Source organism: Pseudophryne corroboree, chromosome 2 (genome assembly GCF_028390025.1).
Source record: "Pseudophryne corroboree isolate aPseCor3 chromosome 2, aPseCor3.hap2, whole genome shotgun sequence".
Lineage (NCBI taxonomy): Eukaryota > Metazoa > Chordata > Amphibia > Anura > Myobatrachidae > Pseudophryne > Pseudophryne corroboree.
In genome coordinates, this window is record NC_086445.1 from 15,549,031 (window position 1) to 15,569,271 (window position 20,241).

General features: G+C 49.3%; 1 protein-coding gene across 3 annotated transcripts in view; it reads left to right on the forward strand.

Moving 5' to 3' along the window:
• LOC134993068 (sodium-dependent proline transporter-like) overlaps positions 1-20,241 on the forward strand; it is a 131,196-nt gene that overhangs the window by 61,290 nt on the left and 49,665 nt on the right. For all 3 annotated transcript variants that reach the window (XM_063950842.1, XM_063950840.1, XM_063950841.1), the window contains one exon: positions 19,468-19,599. In XM_063950842.1, coding sequence (XP_063806912.1) covers positions 19,494-19,599 — 106 coding nt within the window. In that variant the 5' untranslated portion in view covers positions 19,468-19,493. The remainder of the gene's footprint in view (positions 1-19,467; positions 19,600-20,241) is intronic.

Consider the following 20,241-nt stretch of genomic DNA (forward strand, 5'->3'; position numbering starts at 1 on the left):
TAGTGAGGGAGGGGATGCATGGCTCCTGTAATATGACAGTATACAGTAATGCACCCCTGAGTGATAGTGAGGGAGGGGATACATGGCTCCTGTAATATGACAGTATACAGTAATGCGCCCCTGAGTGATAGTGAGGGAGGGGATACATGGCTCCTGTAATATGACAGTATACAGTAATGCACCCCTGAGTGATAGTGAGGGAGGGGATACATGGATCCTGTAATATGACAGTATACAGTAATGCGCCCCTGAGTGATAGTGAGGGAGGGGATACATGGCTCCTGTAATATGACAGTATACAGTAATGCGCCCCTGAGTGATAGTGAGGGAGGGGATGCATGGCTCCTGTAATATGACAGTATACAGTAATGCGCCCCTGAGTGATAGTGAGGGAGGGGATGCATGGCTCCTGTAATATGACAGTATACAGTAATGCGCCCCTGAGTGATAGTGAGGGAGTGGATGCATGGCTCCTGTAATATGACAGTATACAGTAATGCGCCCCTGAGTGATAGTGAGGGAGGGGATACATGGCTCCTGTAATATGACAGTATACAGTAATGCGCCCCTGAGTGATAGTGAGGGAGGGGATACATGGCTCCTGTAATATGACAGTATACAGTAATGCGCCCCTGAGTGATAGTGAGGGAGGGGATGCATGGCTCCTGTAATATGACAGTATACAGTAATGCGCCCCTGAGTGATAGTGAGGGAGGGGATACATGGCTCCTGTAATATGACAGTATACAGTAATGCACTCCTGAGTGATAGTGAGGGAGGGGATGCATGGCTCCTGTAATATGACAGTATACAGTAATGCGCCCCTGAGTGATAGTGAGGGAGGGGATACATGGCTCCTGTAATATAACAGTATACAGTAATGCGCCCCTGAGTGATAGTGAGGGAGGGGATACATGGCTCCTGTAATATAACAGTATACAGTAATGCGCCCCTGAGTGATAGTGAGGGAGGGGATGCATGGCTCCTGTAATATGACAGTATACAGTAATGCGCCCCTGAGTGATAGTGAGGGAGGGGATGCATGGCTCCTGTAATATGACAGTATACAGTAATGCGCCCCTGAGTGATAGTGAGGGAGGGGATGCATGGCTCCTGTAATATGACAGTATACAGTAATGCACCCCTGAGTGATAGTGAGGGAGGGGATACATGGCTCCTGTAATATGACAGTATACAGTAATGCGCCCCTGAGTGATAGTGAGGGAGGGGATGCATGGCTCCTGTAATATGACAGTATACAGTAATGCACCCCTGAGTGATAGTGAGGGAGGGGATGCATGGCTCCTGTAATATGACAGTATACAGTAATGCACCCCTGAGTGATAGTGAGGGAGGGGATGCATGGCTCCTGTAATATGACAGTATACAGTAATGCGCCCCTGAGTGATAGTGAGGGAGGGGATGCACGGCTCCTGTAATATGACAGTATACAGTAATGCACCCCTGAGTGATAGTGAGGGAGGGGATGCATGGCTCCTGTAATATGACAGTATACAGTAATGCGCCCCTGAGTGATAGTGAGGGAGGGGATGCATGGCTCCTGTAATATGACAGTATACAGTAATGCGCCCCTGAGTGATAGTGAGGGAGGGGATGCATGGCTCCTGTAATATGACAGTATACAGTAATGCGCCCCTGAGTGATAGTGAGGGAGGGGATACATGGCTCCTGTAATATGACAGTATACAGTAATGCGCCCCTGAGTGATAGTGAGGGAGGGGATGCATGGCTCCTGGTAATATTACAGTATACAGTAATGCGCCCCTGAGTGATAGTGAGGGAGGGGATGCATGGCTCCTGTAATATGACAGTATACAGTAATGCGCCCCTGAGTGATAGTGAGGGAGGGGATGCATGGCTCCTGTAATATGACAGTATATAGTAATGCGCCCCTGAGTGATAGTGAGGGAGGGGATGCATGGCTCCTGTAATATGACAGTATACAGTAATGCGCCCCTGAGTGATAGTGAGGGAGGGGATGCATGGCTCCTGTAATATGACAGTATACAGTAATGCGCCCCTGAGTGATAGTGAGGGAGGGGATACATGGCTCCTGTAATATGACAGTATATAGTAATGCGCCCCTGAGTGATAGTGAGGGAGGGGATACATGGCTCCTGTAATATGACAGTATACAGTAATGCGCCCCTGAGTGATAGTGAGGGAGGGGATACATGGCTCCTGTAATATGACAGTATACAGTAATGCGCCCCTGAGTGATAGTGAGGGAGGGGATACATGGCTCCTGTAATATGACAGTATACAGTAATGCGCCCCTGAGTGATAGTGAGGGAGGGGATACATGGCTCCTGTAATATGACAGTATACAGTAATGCGCCCCTGAGTGATAGTGAGGGAGGGGATACATGGCTCCTGTAATATGACAGTATACAGTAATGCGCCCCTGAGTGATAGTGAGGGAGGGGATACATGGCTCCTGTAATATGACAGTATACAGTAATGCACCCCTGAGTGATAGTGAGGGAGGGATACATGGCTCCTGTAATATGACAGTATACAGTAATGCTCCCCTGAGTGATAGTGAGGGAGGGGATGCATGGCTCCTGTAATATGACAGTATACAGTAATGCGCCCCTGAGTGATAGTGAGGGAGGGATGCATGGCTCCTGTAATATGACAGTATACAGTAATGCGCCCCTGAGTGATAGTGAGGGAGGGGATACATGGCTCCTGTAATATGACAGTATACAGTAATGCGCCCCTGAGTGATAGTGAGGGAGGGGATACATGGCTCCTGTAATATGACAGTATACAGTAATGCACCCCTGAGTGATAGTGAGGGAGGGGATGCATGGCTCCTGTAATATGACAGTATATAGTAATGCGCCCCTGAGTGATAGTGAGGGAGGGGATACATGGCTCCTGTAATATGACAGTATACAGTAATGCACCCCTGAGTGATAGTGAGGGAGGGGATGCATGGCTCCTGTAATATGACAGTATACAGTAATGCACCCCTGAGTGATAGTGAGGGAGGGGATGCATGGCTCCTGTAATATGACAGTATACAGTAATGCGCCCCTGAGTGATAGTGAGGGAGGGGATGCATGGCTCCTGTAATATGACAGTATACAGTAATGCGCCCCTGAGTGATAGTGAGGGAGGGGATGCATGGCTCCTGTAATATGACAGTATACAGTAATGCGCCCCTGAGTGATAGTGAGGGAGGGGATGCATGGCTCCTGTAATATGACAGTATACAGTAATGCGCCCCTGAGTGATAGTGAGGGAGGGGATGCATGGCTCCTGTAATATGACAGTATACAGTAATGCGCCCCTGAGTGATAGTGAGGGAGGGGATGCATGGCTCCTGTAATATGACAGTATACAGTAATGCGCCCCTGAGTGATAGTGAGGGAGGGGATGCATGGCTCCTGTAATATGACAGTATACAGTAATGCGCCCCTGAGTGATAGTGAGGGAGGGGATACATGGCTCCTGTAATATGACAGTATACAGTAATGCGCCCCTGAGTGATAGTGAGGGAGGGGATACATGGATCCTGTAATATGACAGTATACAGTAATGCGCCCCTGAGTGATAGTGAGGGAGGGGATACATGGCTCCTGTAATATGACAGTATATAGTAATGCGCCCCTGAGTGATAGTGAGGGAGGGGATACATGGCTCCTGTAATATGACAGTATACAGTAATGCACCCCTGAGTGATAGTGAGGGAGGGGATGCATGGCTCCTGTAATATGACAGTATACAGTAATGCGCCCCTGAGTGATAGTGAGGGAGGGATACATGGCTCCTGTAATATGACAGTATTCAGTAATGCACCCCTGAGTGATAGTGAGGGAGGGGATACATGGATCCTGTAATATGACAGTATACAGTAATGCGCCCCTGAGTGATAGTGAGGGAGGGGATACATGGATCCTGTAATATGACAGTATACAGTAATGCGCCCCTGAGTGATAGTGAGGGAGGGGATACATGGCTCCTGTAATATGACAGTATACAGTAATGCACCCCTGAGTGATAGTGAGGGAGGGATGCATGGCTCCTGTAATATGACAGTATACAGTAATGCACCCCTGAGTGATAGTGAGGGAGGGGATGCATGGCTCCTGTAATATGACAGTATACAGTAATGCGCCCCTGAGTGATAGTGAGGGAGGGGATGCATGGCTCCTGTAATATGACAGTATACAGTAATGCGCCCCTGAGTGATAGTGAGGGAGGGGATGCATGGCTCCTGTAATATGACAGTATACAGTAATGCACCCCTGAGTGATAGTGAGGGAGGGGATACATGGCTCCTGTAATATGACAGTATATAGTAATGCACCCCTGAGTGATAGTGAGGGAGGGGAATGCATGGCTCCTGTAATATGACAGTATACAGTAATGCGCCCCTGAGTGATAGTGAGGGAGGGGATATATGGCTCCTGTAATATGACAGTATATAGTAATGCACCCCTGAGTGATAGTGAGGGAGGGGATGCATGGCTCCTGTAATATGACAGTATAACGTAATGCACCCCTGAGTGATAGGGGGTCATTCCGAGTTGATCGCTAGCTGCATTTGTTCGCAGCGCAGCGATGAGGCTAAAAAACGGCAGTTCTGCGCATGTGTATGCGGCGCAATGCGCACGTGCGATGTACGGGCACAACAAACGAGTTTTACACAGGGTCTAGCGATGCATTTCAGTCGCACTGCTGGCCGCAGAGTGATTGACAGGAAGAGGGCATTTCTGGGTGGCAACTGACCGTTTTCAGGAAGTGTGCGGAAAACGCAGTCGTGCCAGGAAAAACGCAGGCGTGGCTGGGCGAACGCTGGGCGGGTTTGTGACGTCAAATCCGGAACTGAACAGTCTGAAGTGATCGCAAGCGCTGAGTAGGTTTTGTGCGACTCTGAAACTACACAAAACATTTTTGTAGCCGCTCTGCGATACAACCATTCGCACTTCTGCTAAGCTAAAATACACTCCCAGTGGGCGGCGGCATAGCGTTTGCACGGCTGCTAAAAGCTGCTAGCGAGCGATCAACTCGGAATGACCCCCATAGTGAGGGAGCGGATACATCTGTACGGAGTGTTCTGTGATCTCAGGCCGCTGCTGCTGGTGTGTTTATTGCGCCACACCCATTACACAATTACCCGAATGACAGATCAGGGTGTGAGCAGCAGGACAGGACATCTCCATACATACACTGACGAAGGAATGTCCTTTATTATTATCATTTATTTATAACGTGTCACTAATGACACAGGCTGTGCAGAGTATATTTGTCGGTCACCTTTGTAGCTTCCTTTCATTGATTCATGTGTGCGCTATATAAATAACTGGTAATATATAAATGAATAGATGACGCCTGCTTTCCTTTCAGTGCCGACCGCCCCGCCGCCCCCGTACAATACTAGGGGGACCGAAATTCATCAAGCCTTACAAATTTTTGGAACTTGGCAGCGGGAACCTGAGGCATCTTCAGATAGCGCTGATTCCCGGACCCCCGCTCCTTCCTATGGGAGGGAAGTCCAGATTGCGAACAGGGATCCTGTGCGACTCCCTTCTCCGGACACTGGGATCTTGGTGCGCATGTGTGACCTCAGTTCTCATGCTGTGGGATCGGTGGCTTTCTGCGCTCGCCACACGATCTATTCCCACTCTGGACCTCCATGAGAGGGAAAAGTTCTGTTGCGTCAGAATTCCGGGGACGGTATCCTGATTGCCGGCAAATGAAACGCATCCCCTCAGCAGTGCTGTCATTGCTACACAAGTAGCAGTGATGGGGACTGTGGGAACAGCTGAATTTCATCTGTCCCCGCACCGGAGCAATGGTGAATTGATCGTGTTTTAGTATCCACACCTGATACTCGCAGACTCGGATACTGAATTAGCGCTGCAGAGCGGCTGTGCTTGATGAACAGAACCCATAATGCTAGACACGGCTGTAAGGGAAGGGAGGGAGAGAGGGAGCCATAACACCTGAACAGGAAGGGGAAGGGCACATTTCACCTGGAAGGCGGAGAGGACAGCTGGAAAGGTGTATTCCCAGGTGTTATGGCGCCCTCTCTCCCTCCCTTCCCAGGTGTTATGGCCCCCTCTCTCCCTCCCTTCCCAGGTGTTATGGCCCCCTCTCTCTCCCTCCCTTCCCAGGTGTTATGGCCCCCTCTCCCCCTCCCTTCCCAGATGTTATGGATCCCTCTCTCCCTCCCTTCCCAGGTGTTATGGATCCCTCTCTCCCTCCCTTCCCAGGTGTTATGGCCCCCTCTCTCCCTCCCTTCCCAGATGTTATGGCCCCCTCTCCCCCTCCCTTCCCAGATGTTATGGATCCCTCTCTCCCTCCCTTCCCAGGTGTTATGGCCCCCTCTCTCCCTCCCTTCCCAGGTGTTATGGCTCCCTCTCTCCCTCCCTTCCCAGGTGTTATGGCCCCCTCTCTCCCTCCCTTCCCAGATGTTATGGATCCCTCTCTCCCTCCCTTCCCAGGTGTTATGGCCCCCTCTCTCCCTCCCTTCCCAGGTGTTATGGCCCCCTCTCTCCCTCCCTTCCCAGATGTTATGGCCCCCTCTCTCCCTCCCTTCCCAGATGTTATGGATCCCTCTCTCCCTCCCTTCCCAGGTGTTATGGCCTCCTCTCTCCCTCCCTTCCCAGGTGTTATGGCCTCCTCTCTCCCTCCCTTCCCAGGTGTTATGGATCCCTCTCTCCCTCCCTTCCCAGATGTTATGGATCCCTCTCTCCCTCCCTTCCCAGGTGTTATGGCCCCCTCTCTCCCTCCCTTCCCAGGTGTTATGGCCCCCTCTCTCCCTCCCTTCCCAGATGTTATGGCCCCCTCTCTCCCTCCCTTCCCAGATGTTATGGATCCCTCTCTCCCTCCCTTCCCAGGTGTTATGGCCCCCTCTCTCCCTCCCTTCCCAGGTGTTATGGCTCCCTCTCTCCCTCCCTTCCCAGGTGTTATGGCTCCCTCTCTCCCTCCCTTCCCAGGTGTTATGGATCTCTCTCTCCTTCCCTTCCCAGATGATATGGCCCTCTCTTTACTTTCTCCCTTCCCAGGTGTTATGGCTCCCTCTCCCCCCTCCCTTCCCAGGTGTTATGGCTCCCCCTCCCCCCTCCCTTCCCAGGTGTTATGGCCCCCTCTCTCCCTCCCTTCCCAGGTGTTGTGGCCCCCTCTCTCCCTCCCTTCCCAGGTGTTATGGCCCCCTCTCTCCCTCCCTTCCCAGGTGTTGTGGCCCCCTCTCTCCCTCCCTTCCCAGGTGTTGTGGCCCCCTCTCTCCCTCCCTTCCCAGGTGTTATGGCTCCCTCTCCCCCCTCCCTTCCCAGGTGTTGTGGCCCCCTCTCTCCCTCCCTTCCCAGGTGTTGTGGTCCCCTCTCTCCCTCCCTTCCCAGGTGTTATGGCCCCCTCTCTCCCTCCCTTCCCAGGTGTTATGGCTCCCTCTCCCTCTCCTCCTCCCTTCCCAGGTGTTGTGGCTGCCCCACCCACTCCCTTCCTAGGTGTTATGTCTCTCTCTCTCTCTCTCTCTCTCTCCCCCTTCCCAGGTGTTATGGCACCCTCTCTCCCTCCCTTCCCAGGTGTTATGGATCCCTCTCTCCCTCCCTTCCCAGGTGTTATGGCCCCCTCTCTCCCCCCCCTTCCCAGGTGTTATGGCTCCCTCTTCCACTCCCTTCCCAGGTGTTATGGCTCCCTCTTCCCCTCCCTTCCCAGGTGTTATGGCCCTGTCTCTCCCTTCCCAGGTGTTATAGCGCCCTCTCTCTCCCTTCCCAGGTGTTATAGCTCCCCCTTCCTTCCCAGATGTTATGGATCCCTCTCTCCCTCCCTTCCCAGGTGTTATGGATCTCTCTCTCCTTCCCTTCCCAGATGATATGGCTCCCTCTCCCCCCTCCCTTCCCAGGTGTTATGGCTCCCCCTCCCCCCTCCCTTCCCAGGTGTTATGGCCCCCTCTCTCCCTCCCTTCCCAGGTGTTGTGGCCCCCTCTCTCCCTCCCTTCCCAGGTGTTATGGCCCCCTCTCTCCCTCCCTTCCCAGGTGTTGTGGCCCCCTCTCTCCCTCCCTTCCCAGGTGTTATGGCTCCCTCTCCCCCCTCCCTTCCCAGGTGTTATGGCTCCCTCTCCCCCCTCCCTTCCCAGGTGTTGTGGCCCCCTCTCTCCCTCCCTTCCCAGGTGTTGTGGCCCCCTCTCTCCCTCCCTTCCCAGGTGTTATGGCCCCCTCTCTCCCTCCCTTCCCAGGTGTTATGGCTCCCTCTCCCTCTCCTCCTCCCTTCCCAGGTGTTATGGCTGCCCCACCCACTCCCTTCCTAGGTGTTATGTCTCTCTCTCTCTCTCTCTCCCCCTTCCCAGGTGTTATGGCACCCTCTCTCCCTCCCTTCCCAGGTGTTATGGATCCCTCTCTCCCTCCCTTCCCAGGTGTTATGGCCCCCTCTCTCCCCCCCTTCCCAGGTGTTATGGCTCCCTCTTCCACTCCCTTCCCAGGTGTTATGGCTCCCTCTTCCCCTCCCTTCCCAGGTGTTATGGCCCTGTCTCTCCCTTCCCAGGTGTTATAGCGCCCTCTCTCTCCCTTCCCAGGTGTTATAGCTCCCTCTCCCCCTTCCTTCCCAGGTGTTATGGCCCTCTCTCTCTCTCTCTCTCTCTCTCTCTCTCTCCCTTCCCAGGTATTATGGATCCCTCTCTCCCTCCCTTCCCAGGTGTTATGGCCCCCTCTCTCCCTCCCTTCCCAGGTGTTATGGATCCCTCTCTCCCTCCCTTCCCAGGTGTTATGGCTCCCTCTCCCCCCTCCCTTCCCAGGTGTTATGGCTCCCTCTCTCCCTCCCTTCCCAGGTGTTATGGCTCCCTCTCTCCCTCCCTTCCCAGATGTTATGGATCCCTCTCTCCCTCCCTTACCAGGTGTTATGGCTCCCTCTCCCCCCTCCCTTCCCAGGTGTTATGGCTCCCTCTCTCCCTCCCTTCCCAGGTGTTATGGATCCCTCTCCCCCCTCCCTTCCCAGGTGTTATGGCTCCCTCTCCCCCTCCCAGGTGTTATGGATCCCTCTCTCCCTCCCTTCCCAGGTGTTATGGATCCCTCTCTCCCTCCCTTCCCAGGTGTTATGGATCCCTCTCTCCCTCCCTTCCCAGGTGTTAGAGCTCCCTCTCCCCCTTCCTTCCCAGGTGTTATGGATCCCTCTCTCCCTCCCTTCCCAGGTGTTATGGATCCCTCTCTCCCTCCCTTTCCAGGTGTTATAGCTCCCTCTCTCCCTCCCTTCCCAGGTGTTGTGGCCCCCTCTCCCCCTCCCTTCCATTGTGTTATGGCGCCCTCTCTCCCTTCCCAGGTGTTATAGCTCCCTCTCCCCCTTCCTTCCCAGGTGTTATGGCCCTCTCTCTCTCTCTCTCTCCCTTCCCAGGTATTATGGATCCCTCTCTCCCTCCCTTTCCAGGTGTTATGGCTCCCTCCCTTTCCAGGTGTTATGACTTCCTCCCTCCCTTCCCAGGTGTTATGGCACCCTCTCTCCCTCCCTTTCCAGGTGTTATGACCTCCTCTCTCCCTCCCTTTCCAGGTGTTATGGCGCCCTCCCTCCCTCCCTTTCCAGGTGTTATGGCGCCCTCCCTCCCTTCCCAGGTGTTATGGCTCCCTCTACCCCCTCCCTTCCCAGGTGTTATGGCTCCCTCCCTCCCTTCCCAGGTGTTATGACCTCCTCTCTCCCTCCCTTTCCTGGTGTTATGACCTCCTCTCTCCCTCCCTTTCCAGGTGTTATGGCTCCCTCTACCCCCTCCCTTCCCAGGTGTTATGGCTCCCTCTCTCCCTCCCTCCCCAGGTGTTATTGCACTCTCTCTCCCTCCCTTTCCAGCTGTTATGACCTCCTCTCTCCCTCCCTTTCCAGGTGTTATGGCGCCCTCCCTCCCTTCCCAGGTGTTATGGCGCCCTCCCTCCCTTCCCAGGTGTTATGGCTCCCTCTACCCCCTCCCTTCCCAGGTGTTATGACCTCCTCTCTCCCTCCCTTTCCAGCTGTTATGACCTCCTCTTTCCCTCCCTTCCCAGGTGTTATGGCCCCCTCTCTCCTTCCCTTCCCAGGTGTTATGGTGCCCTCTCTCCCTCCCTTCCCAGGTGTTTTTGCCCACTCTCTCCCTCTCTTCCCAGGTGTTATAGCTCCCTCTCCCCCTCCCTTCCCAGGTGTTATGGTGCCCTCTCCCCCTTCCTTCCCAGGTGTTATGGCCGCCCCTACCACTCCCTTCCCAGGTGTTATGGCCCCCTCTCTCCCTCCCTTCCCAGGTGTTCTGGATCCCTCTCTCCCTCCCTTCCCAGGTGTTATGGCCCCGTCTCCACCTCCCTTCCCAGGTATTATGGCTCCCTCTCCCCCTCCCATCCCAGGTGTTATGGCTCCCTCTCCCCCTCCCTTCCCAGGTGTTATGGCTCCCTCTCCCCCTCCCTTCCTAGGTGTTATGGCCCTCTCTCTCTCTCTCTCTCTCTCTCTCTCTCTCTTACTCTCTCTCTCTCTCTCTCTCTCTCTCTCTCTCTCTCTCTCTCTCCCCCTTCCCAGGTGTTATGGCCCCCTCTTTCCCTCACCTTCCCAGGTGTTATGGCGCCCTCTCTCCCTCACCTTCCCAGGTGTTTTTGCCCACTCTCTCCCTCCCTTCCCAGGTGTTATAGCTCCCTCTCCCCCTCCCTTCCCAGGTGTTATGGTGCCCTCTCCCCCTTCCTTCCCAGGTGTTATGGCCGCCCCTACCACTCCCTTCCCAGGTGTTATGGCCCCCTCTCTCCCTCCCTTCCCAGGTGTTCTGGATCCCTCTCTCCCTCCCTTCCCAGGTGTTATGGCCCCGTCTCCACCTCCCTTCCAGGTATTATGGCTCCCTCTCCCCCTCCCTTCCCAGGTGTTATGGCTCCCTCTCCCCCTCCCTTCCCAGGTGTTATGGCTCCCTCTCCCCCCTCCCTTCTCAGGTGTTATGGCTCCCTCTCCCCCTCCCTTCCCAGGTGTTATGGCTCCCTCTCCCCCTCCCTTCCTAGGTGTTATGGCCCTCTCTCTCTCTCCCTCTCTCTCTCTCTCTCTCTCTCTGTCTCTCTGTCTCTCTGTCTCTCTCTCTCTCTCTCTCTCTCTCTCTCTCTCTCTCCCTTCCCAGGTGTTATGGCCCCCTCTTTCCCTTACCTTCCCAGGTGTTATGGCGCCCTCTCTCCCTCACCTTCCCAGGTGTTATGGCGCCCTCTCTCCCTCACCTTCCCAGGTGTTATGGCCCCCTCCCCCCCCCCCCTTCCCAGGTGTTATGGCTCCCTCTGTCCCTCCCTTCCCAGGTGTTATGGATCCCTCTCTCCCTCCCTTCCCAGGTATTATGGCCCCCTCTCTCCCTCCCTTCCCAGGTATTATGGCCCCCTCTCTCCCTCCCTTCCCAGGTGTTATGGTGCCCTCTCTCCCTCCCTTCCCAGGTGTTATGGTGCCCTCTCTCCCTCCCTTCCCAGGTGTTATGGCGCCCTCTCACCCCCGCTTCCCAGGTGTTATGGCCCCCTCTCTCCCTTCCCAGGTGTTATGGATCCCTCTCCCCCTCCCTTCCCAGGTGTTATGGATCCCTCTCCCCCTCCCTTCCCAGGTGTTATAGCCCCCTCTCCCCCTCCCTTCCCAGGTGTTATGGCCCTCTCTCTCCCTCCCTTCCCAGGTGTTATAGCTCCCTCTTCCCCTCCCTTCCCAGGTGTTATAGCCCCCTCTCCCCCTCCCTTCCCAGGTATTATGGATCCCTCTCTCCCTCCCTTCCCAGGTGTTATGGCTCCCTCTTCCACACCCTTACCAGGTGTTATGGATCCCTGTCTCTCTCTCTCCCTCCCTTCCCAGGTGTTATGGTGCCCTCTTTCTCTCCCTCCCCCCCCCCCTCTCTCTCTCTCTCTCTCCCCCCCCCCCCCCTCTCTCTCTCTCTCGTTAGGGGGAATGAATGCTTCGTTCGGGGTGACCAGTGAACTCTGTGGAGCCCGGTGCTGGTTTTAAAAATTCGGTGGACCCCTACTTATTTTGTTCCCCGTGTTTTTAGAATCAGGGCCGGCTCCAAGAGCCCGGTGCTGGTTCATTAAATACAGGGGAACCCTATGCATTTTTTTTCCTGTATCTTTAGAATCAGGGCCGGGACTGGTTACATTTTTATTTATTGTATTTTATTTTTATTTATTTATTTTGGGGGGGGGAACACAATTTTTTTTCTGATTTTGAACTATTTAATTCCTTTTTACACAGAAGCCTGAACGGATCTCACTGATCTGGGCCGGATTCATACTCCTGTAACTACTGTATAACTCTGACAATAAACCTCTCTGTAACTATAACTCTGTGTATAAACCGGGTCCTGTATGATTTCTCCATGGATGGGATGCCGGCGTTCGGAATACCAACAGCCCCCTGTAAATGACTTTAACCCTCCCCTGCCCCTACCATAACGCTCCATTGTGGTGTCTAACCCTGACCCTCCCGGGTGGTGCCCTTACCCTGACCCTCCCTTCCCCACTGCCTAAACCTAATCCTCCCTCCCTGGTCCCTAACCTTCCCGTCTCTGCATCCTAACCCTAACCCCCCTTCTTATGCCTAAACCAAACACCCCACCCCGCAGCAGGATGCAAGCACGTCCCGCTGGAAGAACATTTGAGAATCCATCTGTAGTTATTTTGATGCCGGTATCCTGAGCGGCGTCATTATCTAGATGCTGGGCTTGTGGCATCCATCTGGATTCCTGCATCGGTATATCGACCACTGGGATCCCGTCCTTCGGGGACTTAACTGCATCCCGTATAATCCTACTGCATTGTTACTGATCTGTGCAGACTTCTGTCATACTCCCCAACGGTAACTACTGTGCAACTCTAACAATAACCCAGACGATAACTACTGTGCAACTCTAACAATAACCCAGACGGTAACTACTGTGCAACTCTAACAATAACCCAGACGATAACTACTGTGCAACTCTAACAATAACCCAGACGGTAACTACTGTATAACTCTAACAATAACCCAGACGGTAACTACTGTGTAACTCTAACAATAACCCAGACGATAACTACTGTGTAACTCTAACAATAACCCAGACGGTAACTACTGTGTAACTCTAACAATAACCCAGACGATAACTACTGTATAACTCTGACAATAAACCTCTCTGTAACTATAACTCTGTGTATAAACCGGGTCCTGTATGATTTCTCCATGGATGGGATGCCGGCGTTCGGAATACCAACAGCCCCCTGTAAATGACTTTAACCCTCCCCTGCCCCTACCATAACGCTCCATTGTGGTGTCTAACCCTGACCCTCCCGGGTGGTGCCCTTACCCTGACCCTCCCTTCCCCACTGCCTAAACCTAATCCTCCCTCCCTGGTCCCTAACCTTCCCGTCTCTGCATCCTAACCCTAACCCCCCTTCTTATGCCTAAACCAAACACCCCACCCCGCAGCAGGATGCAAGCACGTCCCGCTGGAAGAACATTTGAGAATCCATCTGTAGTTATTTTGATGCCGGTATCCTGAGCGGCGTCATTATCTAGATGCTGGGCTTGTGGCATCCATCTGGATTCCTGCATCGGTATATCGACCACTGGGATCCCGTCCTTCGGGGACTTAACTGCATCCCGTATAATCCTACTGCATTGTTACTGATCTGTGCAGACTTCTGTCATACTCCCCAACGGTAACTACTGTGCAACTCTAACAATAACCCAGACGATAACTACTGTGCAACTCTAACAATAACCCAGACGGTAACTACTGTGCAACTCTAACAATAACCCAGACGATAACTACTGTGCAACTCTAACAATAACCCAGACGGTAACTACTGTGTAACTCTAACAATAACCCAGACGATAACTACTGTGCAACTCTAACAATAACCCAGACGATAACTACTGTGTAACTCTTACAATAACCCAGACGGTAACTACTGTGTAACTCTAACAATAACCCAGACGATAACTACTGTGTAACTCTAACAATAACCCAGACGGTAACTACTGTGTAACTCTAACAATAACCCAGACGATAACTACTGTGTAACTCTAACAATAACCCAGACGGTAACTACTGTGTAACTCTAACAATAACCCAGACGATAACTACTGTGCAACTCTAACAATAACCCAGACGATAACTACTGTGTAACTCTTACAATAACCCAGACGGTAACTACTGTGTAACTCTAACAATAACCCAGACGATAACTACTGTGCAACTCTAACAATAACCCAGACGGTAACTACTGTGTAACTCTTACAATAACCCAGACGGTAACTACTGTGTAACTCTTACAATAACCCAGACGGTAACTACTGTATAACTCTAACAATAACCCAGACGGTAACTACTGTGTAACTCTTACAATAACCCAGACGGTAACTACTGTGTAACTCTTACAATAACCCAGACGGTAACTACTGTGTAACTCTAACAATAACCCAGACGATAACTACTGTATAACTCTAACAATAACCCAGACGGTAACTACTGTGTAACTCTAACAATAACCCAGACGATAACTACTGTGTAACTCTAACAATAACCCAGACGGTAACTACTGTGTAACTCTAACAATAACCCAGACGGTAACTACTGTGTAACTCTGACAATAACCCAGACGGTAACTACTGTGTAACTCTAACAATAACCCAGACGATAACTACTGTATAACTCTAGCAATAACCCAGACGGTAACTACTGTGTAACTCTAACAATAACCCAGACGGTAACTACTGTGTAACTCTAACAATAACATAGACGGTAACTACTGTGTAACTCTAACAATAACCCAGAGGGTAACTACTGTATAACTCTAACAATAACCCAGACGGTAACTACTGCGTAACTCTAACAATAACCCAGACGGTAACTACTGTGCAACTCTAACAATAACCCAGACGGTAACTACTGTGTAACTCTAACAATAACCCAGACGGTAACTACTGTGTAACTCTAACAATAACATAGACGGTAACTACTGTATAACTCTAACAATAACCCAGACGGTAACTACTGTGTAACTCTAACAATAACATAGACGGTAACTACTGTGTAACTCTAACAATAACCCAGACGGTAACTACTGTATAACTCTAACAATAACCCAGACGGTAACTACAGTGCAACTCTAACAATAACCCAGACGGTAACTACTGTGTAACTCTAACAATAACCCAGACGGTAACTACTGTGTAACTCTAACAATAACCCAGAGGGTAACTACTGTGTAACTCTAACAATAACCCAGACGGTAACTACTGTGTAACTCTAACAATAACCCAGAGGGTAACTACTGTGTAACTCTAACAATAACATAGACGGTAACTACTGTGTAACTCTAACAATAACCCAGAGGGTAACTACTGTGTAACTCTAACAATAACATAGACGGTAACTACTGTGCAACTCTAACAATAACCCAGAGGGTAACTACTGTGTAACTCTAACAATAACCCAGACGGTAACTACTGTGCAACTCTAACAATAACCCAGACGATAACTACTGTGTAACTCTAACAATAACCCAGACGGTAACTACTGTGTAACTCTAACAATAACCCAGACGGTAACTACTGTGCAACTCTAATAATAACCCAGACGGTAACTACTGTGTAACTCTAACAATAACCCAGACGGTAACTACTGTGCAACTCTAACAATAACCCAGACGGTAACTACTGTGCAACTCTAACAATAACCCAGACGGTAACTACTGTGTAACTCTAACAATAACCCAGACGGTAACTACTGTGCAACTCTAACAATAACCCAGACGGTAACTACTGTGTAACTCTAACAATAACGAAGACGGTAACTACTGTGTAACTCTAACAATAACCCAGACGGTAACTACTGTATAACTCTAACAATAATGAAGACGGTAACTACTGTGTAACTCTAACAATAACATAGACGGTAACTACTGTATAACTCTAACAATAACCCAGACGGTAACTACTGTGCAACTCTAACAATAACCCAGAGGGTAACTACTGTGTAACTCTAACAATAACATAGACGGTAACTACTGTGCAACTCTAACAATAACCCAGAGGGTAACTACTGTGTAACTCTAACAATAACCCAGAGGGTAACTACTGTGTAACTCTAACAATAACATAGACGGTAACTACTGTGCAACTCTAACAATAACCCAGACGGTAACTACTGTGCAACTCTAACAATAACCCAGAGGGTAACTACTGTGTAACTCTAACAATAACATAGATGGTAACTACTGTGCAACTCTAACAATAACCCAGAGGGTAACTACTGTGTAACTCTAACAATAACCCAGAGGGTAACTACTGTGTAACTCTAACAATAACATAGACGGTAACTACTGTGTAACTCTAACAATAACCCAGACGGTAGCTACTGTGTAACTCTAACAATAACCCAGACGGTAACTACTGTGTAACTCTAACAATAACCCAGACGGTAACTACTGTGCAACTCTAACAATAACCCAGACGGTAACTACTGTGTAACTCTAACAATAACATAGACGGTAACTACTGTGTAACTCTAACAATAACATAGACGGTAACTACTGTGCAACTCTAACAATAACGAAGACGGTAACTACTGTGTAACTCTAACAATAACCCAGACGGTAACTACTGTATAACTCTAACAATAATGAAGACGGTAACTACTGTGTAACTCTAACAATAACATAGACGGTAACTACTGTATAACTCTAACAATAACCCAGACGGTAACTACTGTGCAACTCTAACAATAACCCAGAGGGTAACTACTGTGTAACTCTAACAATAACATAGACGGTAACTACTGTATAACTCTAACAATAACCCAGACGGTAACTACTGTGTAACTCTAACAATAACATAGACGGTAACTACTGTGTAACTCTAACAATAACCCAGACGGTAACTACAGTGCAACTCTAACAATAACCCAGACGGTAACTACAGTGCAACTCTAACAATAACCCAGACGGTAACTACTGTGTAACTCTAACAATAACCCAGACGGTAACTACTGTGTAACTCTAACAATAACCCAGACGGTAACTACTGTGTAACTCTAACAATAACATAGACGGTAACTACTGTGTAACTCTAACAATAACCCAGACGGTAACTACTGTGTAACTCTAACAATAACCCAGACGGTAACTACTGTGTAACTCTAACAATAACCCAGACGGTAACTACTGTGTAACTCTAACAATAACCCAGACGGTAACTACTGTGTAACTCTAACAATAACCCAGACGGTAACTACTGTGTAACTCTAACAATAACCCAGAGGGTAACTACTGTGTAACTCTAACAATAACCCAGACGGTAACTACTGTGCAACTCTAACAATAACCCAGACGGTAACTACTGTGTAACTCTAACAATAACCCAGACGGTAACTACTGTGCAACTCTAACAATAACATAGACGGTAACTACTGTGTAACTCTAACAATAACCCAGATGGTAACTACTGTGTAACTCTAACAATAACATAGACGGTAACTACTGTATAACTCTAACAATAACCCAGACGGTAACTACCGTGTAACTCTAACAATAACCCAGAGGGTAACTACTGTGCAACTCTAACAATAACCCAGACGGTAACTACTGTGCAACTCTAACAATAACCCAGACGGTAACTACTGTGTAACTCTAACAATAACATAGACGGTAACTACTGTGTAACTCTAACAATAACCCAGACGGTAACTACTGTATAACTCTAACAATAACCCAGACGGTAACTACTGTATAACTCTAACAATAACCCAGACGGTAACTACAGTGCAACTCTAACCATAACCCAGACGGTAACTACTGTGTAACTCTAACAATAACCCAGACGGTAACTACTGTGTAACTCTAACAATAACCCAGAGGGTAACTACTGTGTAACTCTAACAATAACATAGACGGTAACTACTGTGCAACTCTAACAATAACCCAGAGGGTAACTACTGTGTAACTCTAACAATAACCCAGAGGGTAACTACTGTGTAACTCTAACAATAACATAGACGGTAACTACTGTGTAACTCTAACAATAACCCAGACGGTAACTACTGTGTAACTCTAACAATAACCCAGACGGTAACTACTGTGTAACTCTAACAATAACGAAGACGGTAACTACTGTGTAACTCTAACAATAACCCAGAGGGTAACTACTGTGTAACTCTAACAATAACATAGACGGTAACTACTGTGTAACTCTAACAATAAACCAGACGGTAACTACTGTGTAACTCTAACAATAATGAAGACGGTAACTACTGTGTAACTCTAACAATAACCCAGACGGTAACTACTGTATAATTCTAACAATAATGAAGACGGTAACTACTGTGTAACTCTAACAATAACATAGACGGTAACTACTGTGTAACTCTAACAATAACCCAGACGGTAACTACTGTGTAACTCTAACAATAACGAAGACGGTAACTACTGTGTAACTCTAACAATAACCCAGAGGGTAACTACTGTGTAACTCTAACAATAACATAGACGGTAACTACTGTGTAACTCTAACAATAAACCAGACGGTAACTACTGTGTAACTCTAACAATAATGAAGACGGTAACTACTGTGTAACTCTAACAATAACCCAGACGGTAACTACTGTATAATTCTAACAATAATGAAGACGGTAACTACTGTGTAACTCTAACAATAACATAGACGGTAACTACTGTGTAACTCTAACAATAACCCAGACGGTAACTACTGTGTAACTCTGACAATAAACCAGACGGTAACTACTGTGCAACTCTAACAATAACCCAGACGGTAACTACTGTGTAACTCTAACAATAACGAAGACGGTAACTACTGTGTAACTCTAACAATAACCCAGACGGTAACTACTGTGTAACTCTAACAATAACCCAGACGGTAACTACTGTATAACTCTGACAATAACCCAGACGGTAACTACTGTGTAACTCTAACAATAACATAGACGGTAACTACTGTATAACTCTAACAATAACCCAGACGGTAACTACTGTATAACTCTGACAATAACCCAGACGGTAACTACTGTGTAACTCTAACAATAACCCAGACGGTAACTACTGTATAACTCTGACAATAACCCAGACGGTAACTACTGTGTAACTCTAACAATAACCCAGACGGTAACTACTGTGTAACTCTAACAATAACGAAGACGGTAACTACTGTGTAACTCTAACAATAACCCAGACGGTAACTACTGTATAACTCTAACAATAACATAGACGGTAACTACTGTATAACTCTAACAATAACATAGACGGTAACTACTGTATAACTCTAACAATAACATAGACGGTAACTACTGTATAACTCTAACAATAACATAGAGGGTAACTACTGTATAACTCTAACAATAACATAGACGGTAACTACTGTATAACTCTAACAATAACATAGACGGTAACTATAACTATAACCAGGACCCCAGTCCCCACAGCCCCCCCCCCCCGATGACTGCCTTGACTATAACCCTACTGCAATGTTACTGATCTGATGTGTGTATTTTCCCCTGTACCTCAGGAGCCTTCCTCATCCCATATTTCATCATGCTGTTCTTCACGGGTCTTCCCCTCTTCCTGATGGAGCTGAGCCTGGGCCAGTACGGAGCTGCGGGACCTATAACGGTGTGGAAGTGCTGCCCTATTCTGAAAGGTACAGCGCGGCCATAGAGACCGTTACAGAGCTACAGTTACAGCGCGGCTATAGAGACCGTTAGAGTGCTACAGTTACAGCACGGCTATAGAGACCGTTAGAGTGCTACAGTTACAGTGCGGCCATAGAGTCCGTTAGAGTGCTACAGTTACAGCGCGGCTATAGAGACCATTACAGAGCTACAGTTACAGCGCGGCTATAGAGTGCGGCCATAGAGACCGTTAGAGTGCTACAGTTACAGCGCGGCTATAGAGTGCGGCCATAGAGTCCGTTAGAGTGCTACAGTTACAGCGCGGCTATAGAGACCATTACAGAGCTACAGTTACAGCGCGGCTATAGAGTGCGGCCATAGAGACCGTTAGAGTGCTACAGTTACAGCGCGGCTATAGAGTGCGGCCATAGAGACCGTTAGAGTGCTACAGTTACAGCGCGGCTATAGAGACCATTACAGTGCTACAGTTACAGCGCGGCTATAGAGTGCGGCTATAGAGACTATTAGAGTGCTACAGTTACAGTGCGGCTATAGAGTGCGGCTATAGAGACCATTACAGAGCTACAGTTACAGCGCGGCTATAGAGTGCGGCTATAGAGACTATTAGAGTGCTACAGTTACAGCGCGGCTATAGAGTGCGGCTATAGAGA